The sequence below is a fragment of the Pongo abelii genome, chromosome 12, assembly GCF_028885655.2.
Source record: "Pongo abelii isolate AG06213 chromosome 12, NHGRI_mPonAbe1-v2.0_pri, whole genome shotgun sequence".
Classification (NCBI taxonomy): Eukaryota; Metazoa; Chordata; class Mammalia; order Primates; family Hominidae; genus Pongo; species Pongo abelii.
The window spans coordinates 31,794,077-31,808,507 of record NC_071997.2 but is presented as its reverse complement, the minus strand read 5'-3'; the positions used below and the strand labels follow the sequence as shown (position 1 = coordinate 31,808,507).

The 14,431-nt window shown below is 39.4% G+C and overlaps 1 protein-coding gene across 50 annotated transcripts in view; it reads right to left on the bottom strand.

The window, feature by feature from the left end:
* MAP4K4 (mitogen-activated protein kinase kinase kinase kinase 4) overlaps positions 1–14,431 on the bottom strand; it is a 190,912-nt gene that overhangs the window by 92,760 nt on the left and 83,721 nt on the right. For all 50 annotated transcript variants that reach the window (XM_054547354.2, XM_054547357.2, XM_054547365.2 and 47 more), the window contains one exon: positions 8,066–8,122. In XM_054547354.2, the coding sequence (XP_054403329.1) occupies positions 8,066–8,122 (57 nt within the window). The remainder of the gene's footprint in view (positions 1–8,065; positions 8,123–14,431) is intronic.

Here is a 14,431-nt window from a genome sequence, read left to right as displayed (position 1 = left end):
AATAGTGTGTATCTACTATGTTTTCTCCAAGTGCATGGAACTCATGCAACCACCAAAAATGGAACACCCTATTTAATTCATCAAATATTTGAGTGTCTACTACTTACATAACACTGCATCTTGTTAGGTACCACTACTTTAAAACCCAAATACAGAATACCACTGCTATACTCCAGTAGTGAACTGGGAGATGTGGTGTAATAAAAGCAAGTCCAGGACTCTATTGTGACTTTAGACAGGTCAATCACCTCTCTGAATTTCAACTGTTGTCATCCATAAATAAAGTGAAGACTTTTCAACATGAAAAATGTAAAACATCAGAGGCATAAAGCTAACCTAGTCTTAACCTTCCTCTGCTTAGTGACTTATTAAATGGGTTAAAACAGCAAGAGAGAATTTTCGTATTTTTTATTTTTATATTACTCTACACCAAGTGTTCTCAATGGGGCTGATATTGTCCTCAAGAAAATGTACTACTTTTAAGTGTAAAGACATATATACAGTACATAAACATATATACAGTTATATACAGATATACAGTGTATCTGTACTATTAAAATTTCACAGGGAATGATTAGAAGGGCGGGTGCTGTGGCTCATACTTGTAAATCCCAGCACTTTGGGAGGCCAAGACATGAGGATTGCTTGAGCCCAGGAGTTCGAGACCAGCCTGGGCAACACAGTAAAACCCCATCTCTCAAAAAAAAAAAAATTATTATAGGTGGCACACTCCTGTAGTCCCAGCTACTCGGGAGGCTGAGATGGGGGGATCATTTGAGTCTAGGAATTTGAGGTACAATGAGCTAGACTTGTGCCACTGCACTCTAGCTTGGGCAACAGAGTAAGACCTTGTCTCCAAAAAAAAAAAAACAAAACACTAAAAGAATGTTTTAAAAAGCTTCATAGGGAGGAGACAGTGAAAAAAACGGAAGGTTGAAAAAAACTGCTGTAATATATGAGGATACAGTGGAACTATTAGTTCTCAAAATCACTATACTTGTTAGTTAAAATAAATCAATAATTAAATAAAATGTAGCTGATTTTAACTGATTTTAAGAGCTTTTCTTCAAGGTCTTGTCTTGTACCAGTACTTAAAAAATAAATAAATAAATAAACTTGTGGCCTTTTATCTATCTACACAAGGCTGAGTAAGGAAACCAACCCAAATTGAGAAGTTAAAATTTAAGATCAAAGATCATTCAAATCAGGTTAAAAGTTGTCTAAGGTAAGAAAATACCAGATGAGGAAATTTAGCATCCCACAAACGTGGCACATTAGTTTTTCTCTCAGTAGCTAAGGGAAAAGCAGAAGATAAGAAGATAAGGAGGGAGGGGGCAGTGCAGGAGGGGGATACAGACTGTCAAAAACTGATGCATTTCTGGCTCACCCTGACGACCCTAAACGATCCTGTGTTAAGTCTGCCAGAGTCATGCAAAGCACAGGGAGAAAGTGCCACCAGCTCCCTAAAACAGAAGAAGCCAGTACCAAGCTGTAAGGCCTGTAGCATTTAGCTGCCCTCTGAGGAATAACAGAATAGAACAATAGGTCCCACAGCCCACAGAGATCTCCCCTTCCCTTCCTTTTGTTCTTATTTTCAGTCTAGACAAGAACAACACATTCATTACATTGTGCTCCCCTCCAAATGAAAAGGGAAAAATTGTTCAGTGTTACATGGCCTTGTGTTATCACTGGAATATGCTTGTTTTACTCCCTTGTACCAGAGCATGAACTCCCTGAGAGCAAGGTGTCCTGCCCATGCATGGTCAGAGCTCAGAAGGCATTCAAAAATCTGTCCATCAGAAGTGACATATATTGCTTAGCTTCTTGTATGGCTCTTGCCTTTCCACATATGATGACAGGCAGAGGCCAGATTCTTACTTGGCTGCTCTAGGAAGGGCTTTTACACAGCTTTTACTTCCACATATCCATGGAACATGGCGCTAGGAATACTGGAAGATGCTCAATCTGCCAACTGGCTCCGAAAAGACATCATGCCCAATATCTTCCCATCCCCTAAGTAATATGACAGAATTACCATTCACAGACACTGTAGTCTAACACTAAAAGAGAGCCTGCTCTGACAAATCTGCTAAAAACAAATTTTGAAAAGGAGAAGTGTGGTCAAGATCCATCTATCCTTTAAAGTTCAGATCCAATCAGCTCACTCAACGAGCTTACTTAAAAACCTGATGTTTGAAATGGTTATACTTTCACAAGTATAGTAAGTAGGGAATCAAAGATCCAAGTTCTAATTCCTGCAGTGTCTAATTAGCAATGTACTCCTGAGCAAGAAGTATCAGCGTCTCTGAGCTGCAGTTCTTCACCGACAGACAGAAGGGAGTGGGCTCTTTCTTTCCTAAGGTTCCATTAAAGCAGGGGGTTTCAAACTTGAAGGTGCATTAGAATTTTTTGGAGGGCTCCAATCCAGAGTTTCTGATGCAGTAATCTGGGATGGAACCAGAGGCTGCATTTCTAACAAGTTTTCAAGTACTCGCAGCAGCTGCTGGTCCAATAGCTACATTTTGAGAATCCCCTGCTTTAACAGCATCCTATGCCCGAGTGGCTGAGAAAAAGGACCACATGTTGGAAAGGCCACTGGACAGGCCAGAAGACTAGATTGGATGCAGCTCTGCTACTCAGTGCTGATGCAATGCAGTCAAACATCATTCATTCCAAAGAGCACCGTTTCATCCCCATCTGACATAAAACACCACATAGTAAGTTTGCCTCTGTTCTCTGTGCATTAACCTAAGAAATGTTTGTCCTTGATTTATCCAAAGCAAAGGGCCAAAATAACTTCAGAAAAATCTTAAACTTCTCCCCTCCATGTCTATTTTAAGTAGTAATATTATTATAATACTGTGAACTTTATATTCACTGAACATAAAAATGTGTTGTTTCATTAGGAACCAATATTTTCAGTATAAGAGAAAAAACAAAGAAATACAAGATATACAAGACAGAAGAAATTAAGAAATTCTGGTTTTTGAAAAAATGTATTTCTTAGTTCTGTCTACTCAAAGGGCCTAGAAGCAGTAATACCTCAGTAGCAATGAGCATACTCAGCATCCAGATATTAGTCTCCAAATATATTTCCCACTCAACAGAACTAAGGCTCCTCAGAGGAGAGGATTCCATGTCTTGGAAGGTGAGTTTCAAATATCTACTTGTCCCAGAAAACAAGGAAGTACTCAAAAACTAATAGTGGCAGGTCAAAAGGCCACAGACTCCACTGGGGACCCACTGGGGTCATGTCAAAGGCTCTCACTGCCAAATATGGTACAACTTGATTATGTAATAATAACAGCTGTAATTGATGGAAACACATTAAATAAAACCACTCATGTCCACAGGAATATTCAGACAAAGAGAGAAGGGAAGGGGTAGGTAGGAAACTCTTCTACAGACTGTTGTTGACTAATAAATACAAAAGGAAGAACGTAAAATCATCATTTTGCAATAATAACTAACCTAAGCAAGAATCATTAAATGAATGCCAAAGCCATTAGTTGAAAGGCTGCTCATGAACAGAATATGCACACAGTGCCAAAATACCACCCTGGAGATAGATTACTTAGGAAATGTAAAACTAATAATAATGCACCCTTATGGTGGAGAACACCGGCAGTCACCTCCAAGTGACCCAACTTGGCTTCACTAATAATGGGAAGGCTATGAGTGAAGTGGGCTTCACCTAGAACTGACGTACCCCCTGACGTGAGGCAATATGAAGTACCCAATACCACCACTGAGGTGTTCTCGCCAAAAAATATTTAATCTGCATCTAATCAAACCTCTCAACATATTTCCAGTTTACAGGAAATATAGGAGAGAAAGAAACAAGTTAAAGCATAACATGAGGAAACCATCAAATCCAGAATACAGGATACTTTACAAAACAATCTGGCTAAATTCTTACAAAGTCAATTTTCTTTAAAAAAAATAAAAATAAAAATGGAGGCAGGAAAGTAAAGAGAAACTAACTGCTTAAAAATAAGCGATAAGATAACTACGTATAGTGCATAAACCTGGACTATGATTCAAAAAGAGTTATAAGAACATTCTTGGCACAAGCAAAGATACATGAATGTAGGCTGAACATTAGGTAAAATTTTATGATACGTAGAAGACTGTCTTTAAGACAAGCATGCTCAAGTATTTTCAGGTGAAGTGTCATGGTGATAGCTGTAATTATTTTCAATAACAGTACACACACACAAACAAAATGTTAACAAATGTTGAATATAAGTGAAGAGCTGAGAGTGTTCATTCTTTCAACAGTTGTGGATGTATGAACTTTTTCATAATAAAAAGTTGGGGGACACTATTAAAATGCAAAATAAAATTCTGTTCTCAGAGACAAACCTCACTCAAAGAGTTTATGAACTCCAAGTTGAGAAATCACTGGTAAAAGCAATCATTTGCCTTGCTTTGTTTTGTGCATGTACTTAAGTTATAATATTGTACTATAGTTATGCAAGATTTTATCAGGAAAACTGAATGAACAGTACATGAGACCTCCCTATACATTTTTCTGCAAATCCTCTTTGTCATTATTTAAAGCAAAAACAAAAACCACATTATAGATCTGCTGTCCTAATACCATCCACTTTGAGCACATCCTTAATCTGTTCCTTAAACCCTTCCCAAAACCAATCAGATAAAAGACATGCTTTCCCTAAAAAGAGCCTTTCAAAATCCTAAGGATAGTCAATTCTTAATACAGCTAAAGTACTCACACACAAAATTTGAAGAGAACTTGACATCTCTTGCAAATAAATGCCTCCCCACTTCCAGACCCCTTGGTTTCCTCCATAGTCCCTTGTCACCTCACCCCAGGATGAAATCTGTAATTCTCAGCTGGTTTTGTTTTCCAGATTCACATAATCAAGTAAAGCAAGTGAAGTGGGCCCACATCTTTGCACTGTCTGCAGCCGGCTCCAGAGCTAGATTCATTCAGCCTGCCAACAGCTGACAGCTCGGGAGAAGAGCAGCCACACCTTTCCGTTTCCCACACCTGCTGCAATTCTTGCCTTCTGGGCCTGAGGAATAACTAGTGGCCTGGTAACTGCCTCTCACTTTCACCTAAAGAGTCAGAACAAATCTGTGATTTTTCCCAAAAACAAGTATTTGCACCTTTTTGCTCCTGAGATGAAACTAAGTGGAGGTAAAAAAAAAAAAAAAAAAAAAAAAAAAAAAAAAAAACCATGAAGAGTCCTGTTCTCATCAAGAGAACCCGCTCCAACAGCCCCTCCTGCTGCAGTTGGAACCAGAAGCACATGCTGCAAAGTCTCTCTCACTCAGCCTGCTCCCCACTTGCTCCCAGGTCCCAGCCAGGCCAATGCCTACAACTGAACAAGAGGAGCTAAGAGGAGCTTTGACATGCAGGCTTGGCAAGGGCATGTTTTCCAGGCTGCCTGCTATACATGGCCCTCTATCCACAAGCAACACTTACTATGGGCAATGACTGTGCCCCATGCTATAGCAAAGGTCACTGTATGAAAACAGCACACAAGAAGCATGGACAATATGGTAAATAGTTGATCGTGTTTGTATTAATACTTATTTGAGGACTCACCATCTGGTTTTCATTTTACCTGAATATATGGGTTTTGCAATAATTGCTTTTAAAGGAGTCCCAAAACTACTTATATCATGCATGTGTCCAACACTGCCTGATTTTTCAGGCAAGAAAATACCTTTTGTACACAACTCAACAAAAGTGGGATACAAAAGCATCCATTATACATATCAGTAAGTATTTTATAGCTATGTTCACAGAAACATGATTGAAAGGAAATACACCGAAGCACTAACAACAGCTATTATAAGGTAGCAGAGGGCCAGACGCGGTGGCTCACACCTGTAATCCCAGCACTTTGGGAGGCTGAGGCGGGTGAATGGCTTGAAGTCAGGAGTTCAAGACCAGCCTGGCCAATATGGTGAAACCCTGTCTTACTAAAATACAAAAATTAGCTGGGGGTGGCAGCGGGAGCCTGTAATCCCAGCTACTACAGAGGCCAAGGCAGGAAAACTGCTTGAACCCAGGAGGTGGAGGTTGCAATGAGCAGAGATTGCACCACAGCACTCCAGCCTGGGTGACAGAGTGAGACTCCATCTCAAAAAATAAGAAGAAGAAAGAAGAAGAAGGAAGAAGGAAGAAGGAAGAAGAAGAAGGAGAAGGAGAAGAAGAAGAAGAAGGAGGAAGAAGAAGAAGGAAGAAAGAAAAAGAAGAAGAAAGGAGGAGGAGGGGAAAGTGGCAGAAGTATAAGGATTTAACTTTTTCTTTATATTTTCCGATATTTTACACTTCATTTTTTTACAGTGATCACATATTGCACACTTATAATCAGAGCCAGGCTTAGGTAAAGAAGAGCTCTACAGAGAAGGCAAACCACATTTAGATTCCATTAGAGATGTGAAAGAGGACGTATCCTGACCGGCCACAACAGCTGTGTCAGGGGAGGCAGCACAGGTTGAATGACACTACAAGAGTGAACTCTCAGTTCGTAAAATTCCAAAAGATTACATTTAAAATTGTATCTACAAGTCTGCCGGTAAAAGTCAAAAAGTGTGCTAATAAATATGCAAAGACTGTATTTCCCAGCAACACCACTCCGAACACGGCACCGGCAAGATGCACAGCATTCGGAATGGAGACTTTGGTAGGAAGGTGGTATTGATCATTCCATTCACAAAGAGGGTACTTCATAAATAGCTCAACTACTGTATTTAAATTATAATAAGCAAGAAGTTACTGTTCCTTCAGTAAAAGTTAAAATCATCTTAAAATAATATTTTATTGGAAAGCATCCAATTTCCCACTGAGCTGTACACCAAGATAGGATCACTATAATACAACAGAATAGTCTACATCAGAGTATGTCAAGGAGAATCTTTTGGCCATTCAACTAAGCAACGGTACATTTTCATTTTAAAGTACCCACTATTCTCTTTAACAGAGAAAAGAGAGTGGTCACCTCATAAAATGTCACATCTTCAAATACTTATGGAAGGCTCTATCAGTTGTCCTGTGGTCCAGAGACAACAGTGTTTTCCAATTCTTACTGACAAATACCCATGCTGAAGATGACCATGTTGTCAGAGACCCAGCAGAGAGCAAGGCAAAGGAGGAGATTTTGCTCTCTGGATAGCACACCAGAGATCGGGTTAGCCATTATCTCCCTTGACACACCCCAGACTTGGGGAAATTGTGGCTGCATTTAAAAGTTATCCCAAGTCTCCAATGCTGCTAGTGAACTCTTTCTAGAATCTGTGAAATATGATATTGAATCCCACTCATAACTAGGCAAGTTGGGGCAAACATGAGCATGAAGTAAAATTTCAGATAAAAATAATTTAAAATGAAATGGATTTAGTTCATTATAATCTATTACTATTTTTAAAGAATTTAAATATGGGCTCGTGCATATATTACATGCACACACACGGGCACACGTACACTTACTTTCTGTCTCGGTCACGTTCTCCTCTTTCCCATCTAAAGCTGCACAGTAAATCCTCATGCGACCATTTCAAGAACTATTTTTTGCTACTAAATTTTGCCAACAATCTGCTCAGCATTCTAGCAGATGTTTCTGTTTTCCAACCTCTGGGAACTTGGCTGGGTCTGTTTTCCTCCCCCATGTTAAAAATAAAAGAAATGGCACAAATGTGGCCTAATACCCTAGAGAAGCTTTTCTCCACTCAAAACCCTCAATCTCCCTATTCAAGTGACCTCCATGATCCCTTTTCAAATTTTTTCTTTTCCATTAGAGAAGATGTTTCCAATTATGTCCCATTACGTTGCCAAGGATGACATCACTCAGATGTGTGTGCGTACTGCGTGTGTTTTGAGAAAATGCTACTGCCTTTTAGTTACTTGAAGACCGTGTACTACAATTTAAGCCAACTAGTCCACTGGACCTATGAACCCACAATGTCACAGGAGGGCAATTTGTTCAAGTAATCAGATTTTCCAAACAGAGTAATACTCTATGTTGTTGGGGGAATCTTTGTCTTCCATCTAACAATTTATTTAAAAACGTGTGTGACTCAATCTTACCTCAGTGACATCCATAACTTTGATGGCTGCCAACTGACCCGTTTTAACATGTCGACCCTGAAAAACAGAAAAAATAGATCAAAAATCAGCACCAATTTTTTTGCACAATCATTAGAACAAAATGGCTGAAGTTTCCAACAAATCGTATCTCATCTATACTTATCTCTGACTAACCAAAAGTGATGACGAAATAGTCCTGTGCTCTCCAATATAACAATATGGTTTATAATGAACCACACTTAATAAGCAAGACAATTCGTTGAACAAATGAGTTTTTGATAAACCATCAATTACTTCTTTCCTTCACAGGTTTAATTTACATAACACTATCTCGAAGAAACTTTTTTTTTCTAATAAGGATTTAACTTTTTCTTTATATTTTCCTATATTTTACACTTCTTTCCTTCACAGGTTTAACTTACATAACACTATCTCAAAGAAACTTTTTTTTTCTACAAATCATGTTGGCCATCCTTTCCTTCTTAACTTGCTACAGGAAAAAAAATGACCCCCAAAAAACCCTCTGGACATTTTATTGTCAAAAATGGATAACTGTAATTTCTCCCTGTGTATTCCCAATACCCATTACTTTATTTCACAAGAATTACACTGAAAGTCTTCTTTGAAGCTCTCCTGCAGTCCCAATGTAGGGACTGCAAGAAAGAAACAAGCTAAAGCATAACATGAGGAAACTATCAAACAAATTCATTTTTAAAAATTATTTCCCTCCTCCCACCAATTTCTTTATACACTTCTTTAAAATTCTGAGTTTTTTTTAAGTGTATAAAGAAATTGGGGGGACGAGGGAGATAGGTTTCTTACAGTTCTATTATAATGCCTCACCTAGAATGTAAAATCCTATAACCCATTTATATCACTAGATATCAGACATACTTGATATCATTCTCCTTTCACCCAGATAAGGAGTACTGGGTTTAATTACTGTCAGTCTTGTTACTCTCTACCCACTCTTTGCAATGCCCTGCTGGTCATTTCTCAGGCCAGTAGCAAAGAGCATCCAGATATGCTGAGCATGATCTACTTCATGACTTTGTGAGAAATGGTCCTTCTGCAACAGATGTAAAACAGAAAGAACATCCCCATACTTTCCAAAAGCCTGTCCCTCTTGTGTTCTCATGACTTAAAGAGTTGTGAACTTTGAAACTTCAAATCTGAGGAGAGTCTGTGTAGGAACTCAAGTTACAACTTGGACAAAGCAACTCTATGAAAATGACACTGTATTACAACTATGACACTGAGTAACTGTACCTGGGTAAGACACCGCTTGGTGTGCCTCAGGCTCCTATCTATATAAGTGAGATCATAGTAGTGCCCACTTCATAGGGCTTCTGTGTACAATAAATGGGGCACAAAGAACATTGTGTGGCACATGGTCAGTGGTCAAGCACAACCCTGGAACCTTGTTTCCCTATATTAATGATAGCTCCTATAGTTGTGACTGCCAACACAACCTAAAACCAAACGACGATGTTCTTGAACCCAAGGAGAAAGAGTAGAATTTCAGAGGATATAGTATTAAGTGATCCTCTCATACTTTCCAAATAAGCGTACAAAGTTCATCTCCTCGGCAACTAACCAACCTTCAAACCTGTTATTCACCCCCTGCAATGAGTTTATTTCCAAATTACTAAAGCGTATTTCTCGCTGACAGAAACCAAATGATGAGGGAAAATGTCACACGCACTGTCCTGGCTTTCCCTCTTTTCAAGAGGGTAAGTATGCTGCATTGGGAATGTGCTAGTAAAATGCTGGGGATGGACGGGTCTTCTGAGTATCTGATATGGTAACACCTAAGATCCCTACAAATCAAGAAAATCCACGGGTCTATGAAAAAGCCTCCTCAGACATTTATAGAGTAGTATCTTTTTTTTTCTTTTTTCAAACAAATCTTAACATAAATAAAGCCATAAAGAGCAACAGAAAATGGTCTATGCTTCCCTCTATGCCTGAACTCAAGACCACAAGTGTGTATCCTCAAGACTTAGTCAGAAAGTGGCACAAAAGCTGAGAACTGTGAATTCACTCAGCATCTGCTTTATAAAAAACATGAGTTTCCCTTACTAAGGGAATAGAGTATCAGGAACTAAAAACTAATCAATTATTTTTGTGATGAGGCCAGACCATGTGACAGCATCAGTCTTCATTATCACTTACTAGGTCTCCAAATTAGATCCATTTTAAATTTAAAACAGAAAATCATCTAAGAATTCTGCCTTCCTCCTTTCAAACAAGACACTGTACCGGGAAAAATTAATCTGGGACCCAGGCAGCTTTGAGCTCTCTTTTCTTGTCCATCACCCCATCACTGTATTTCCTCAGGAAAGTTGCTTAAGTTCTAGGAGTTTCCGACCCCGTGTTCAGGTGCTTTGCCCCCGTTCTAGAGTCAGGCAGGTGGTAGATAAAGTGCAGAGAGTCTATAAGGCCCTAGCCCTAACCCTGACACCCAGTGGGCTCTTGACAGGGATTTATCCTCATTCCACTCCAACAAAGGCCCATGCTGATTTCCTTGCTCCTTTCTCCTTGTAGACTGCAATTGTCTCAAATGTAGTTAATGTAGGCCCATTTCTAATTTTTGAAAGGAATGGCCAATATAAGGGGAGGGAATGGAGTGCTAAAATAATGTACTTCTCTATTTAAAAAAAAAAAAAAAAAAAAAAAGGCCGGGTGAAGTGGCTCACGCCTATAATCCCAGAACTTTGGGAGGCCAAGGCAGGTGGATCACCTGCGGTCAGGAGTTCAAGACCAGCCTCACCAACATGGTGAAACCCCGAATCTACTAAAAATACAAAAATTAGCCCAGTGTGGTTGCGTGCACCTGTAATCCCAGCTACTCAGGAGGCTGAGGCAGGAGAATCGCTTGAACCCAGGAGGGTTGCAGTGAGCTGAGATTGTGCCACTGCACTCCAGCCTGGGTGACAGAGCGAGACTCTGTCTCAAAAAAATAAAAAAGCAAACTTCTAAATTTGAAACTAATAGTAATCATCTACCTGCTGAGATGGGTCACCTTTGTGTAAAGGAACCAAAATGGCCAGCAAAATAGTCTTGGGAGAAAAACTAAACCCGGGACTCAATGTACTGAATGTTAATATTCATATAATTGTGTGCTAAGGAAGCTACACCAAGAGTTTTTTAAAGGACAAAAGTTTGCCTGTGATTTATTCAATACTACCCAAGAGGGAATATACTGACTCTCCTCTCAGGGTGGGCTACAAGCTTAAGCCTGCGCTAGCTGGGTGGCCCAACTCACAAGGGAGACCCTTTCCACACCTCTCCTGGCATCTCTTTAGCTACGACACACGACCCTCCTTCGTACCACCTGAAGGGTATTTAAAGAGAAAATGAAAATGCACGTAACCATAAATGGACTGCATTATGCTGGGAACTTAAGGACACAGGAAAAGGCATTACTCACTGATGTTTGGGGCTAGACATCTATTATATCATCCCATTTTGGCCTCTATAATGTTTCTTAAGGGCTGCTTTATCCAGCCTACTCACTGAAGATGAGCAATAAATCATGTTCCTTCACCTAACTCTGGATTACTGGATCACTCTGGACCCACCTGATGTTGGGTCACTCAAACATCTAACCTGTGCATGGAGAGATTTTGAACTTAATATTTAACAGGGTCTTTTTTTCCCTTGTATCATCCATTCTTTAAATATGCCAGTAAATTACTTGGTCAGTATTAAATATACATACCTAGCATCCATTTATGAATGTTACTCTCTTGTCCTATTATCTACATTTCTTGGGCACAGTATCCCATCCAGGGATAAAATAAATATAAAATGCCAGATGGCAGAGATTAAAGATTCATGCATTGCTTTATTTATACAGTACCATGTAAACATTAATGTGTTTATAAGCCAATTAGTGATTTAAAAGCCCCCAAATACTATTCACATCTATTTTCTCAACGGATCCTAAAAAATCCTATGAGGGCAATAAAGCAGGTCACTAGCCTATTCTACAGATGAGGGACTCTGAATTTTCTTCAGTTATCTGCCCACGATACAATGGCAGCAGGATCCCCTTTCCACAGTGATTTTATATACATACTTCAAGAGAGGGACTCCTACTGTTTCTACTAACTTGTCAAATTTCTATCAAAATATTTTGTTTTCAAAGAAACAGCTTAAGTTACTTCCCCTCTATGCTTTTAAGGGTTAGCAGACATAGCATGATTTAGAATTAAAATTTTTCTTCCAATCAACATCATTTCACGTAGCTTGAATGGCTCAAATAACCAGAGCCGTTATCCCCTTTGATAGAGCAACCTTCTTAGTTTCTGGTTCATTTTTAGTCTTTAAATTTCAGAAAAATGTATGTTTTTTTTTAAGAAGAAAACTCAAACTATTCTTAATAGAGGTCCAAGCTGAAGAAAATGGCCTGATTTTCAACTCTCTTTATGTTTCTAACCAAGTCAAAATTGCCACCTCACACTCGAAAAACCATCGCACTAGAAAACCCATCCCACATGGTTTTAAATGCAGGGCACTATGGCAGCCTATTCGTCTGCCTCTAATGAAATCTGCCCCAGCCCATAGAGAGGAGCCTAGAGGTAGAAGAAACAGCATTCAAAAGGAGGCTTTTAAATCTCAAAAGAAAAAGATGCCGGCCGGGTGCAATGGCTCACACCTGTAATCCCAGCACTTTGGGAGGCCGAGGCAGGTGGATCACTTCAGGTCAGGAGTTCGAAACCAGCCTGGCCAACATGATGAAACTGCATCTCTACTAAAAATACAAAAATTAGCCAGGCATGGTGGCGGGCGCCTATAATCCCAGCTACTCGGGGAGGCTGAGACACGAGAATCACTTGAATCTGGGAGACAGAGGTTGCAGTGAGCCAAGATCATGCCACTGCACTCCAGCCTGGGCGACAGAGCAAGACTCCAACTCAAAAAAAAAAAAAAAAAAAAAAAAAAGAAAAAGAAAGAAAGAAAGAAAAAGATGGCAATGTTCCTATCTTCTCAAATGTTCTACTATCACTAAAGGCTAGGTAACTTCATGCTGCATAATCTTTACCTAAACTCCAATTACCCCTTTAAAACACATTTGATGATTAAATATATTCGTTGAGAGGCAAATTCCATTGGTCTCATCCATATTAAGAGGAACTTTGAGGAGTGAATAAATTTAAGAAATGAAAAATAGAGCCTTCACCTCAAGACTCCAATCTGAAGAGATGGTCTAATACCAACCACTCTATCAAAAAGTTTCAACACTCCTCCAACCTTCTCTCACAGAGCCTTGCTATTAAATGGTGCCACCACCTCACATCCTAGCAAGAAAGTGCACGTGACTCAACAGCACTTTTTCCATTCATAGTGCTTCCTCCCTAAATTTCACCTTTTTCCAGAATCATAAAACTTTTGTACTCATATAGCCTAAGAATAAATAGGAGACAAGGAAAATTTATGATGTTTATGATACTATGTAAGGTAAATAAACACAGAAGTTAGGAATAACAAATGCCTTCGTCCCTAAACAGCCCACAGGGGTGCACGCACACAGCATAAACTCCAGCAAGCATATCCTGTGACACCGGAGAGCATTACAGTCCTCAGGTGGGACTGTAAGAACAGGACACAGGAACCACATTGGCCCTACTCTTAGGGCAGTTAGTGAACAAGCATTTTATATGCATTGTTGTTTACTCCCCACACAACGCAAGTATCATTATGCTCAACTCACAGATGGAGAAACTAAAGCTCAGACGGGGCTAGGTTAACAAGCTCCAGAGTCACACCTAGACTGGTTCTCTATACCAGGCTGTGGACCTGGAACAAAAATGACCACAAATGTCCTATTAACCAACTTACATAGGAACTGCCAAGTATACTATTCTGTAACATTTTAATAGATATAATCAAACATGGCAATACAGTAACCAATAATAAAAACTTATTTTCAACCCTTGGCCTTTTTCTTCTTGTGATAAAGAAAGAACATCCCACAGGAATTGTTTAGGGGGCATGAAGGCATGTGTACACACATTCACAAGCCACTCTGGTCCATGGCTTTCTGAAACTTATGTAGGAGACTTTTATTTGTTCCCATCTTTATCTCATCATAAATTAATGCTTCCTTTTATCTGCTGAGTTTAATCTGAAACAAAAATTTCAGAGATTAATTGCCTGAAATTGGCTTTATATTTGCTTAACAGTGAAGCCTATTAATGCACATCTCAGTAACCTGAAGACTACCTTTAACCAGTGCTCAGGACATGCCCCACACTGCTGAGTAGATAAAACAGAGCAACCTGCCTGCAGGGAGCTTATAATTTAAAGAGGTGTTAAAACACACACACACACACACACACACACACACACACACACACA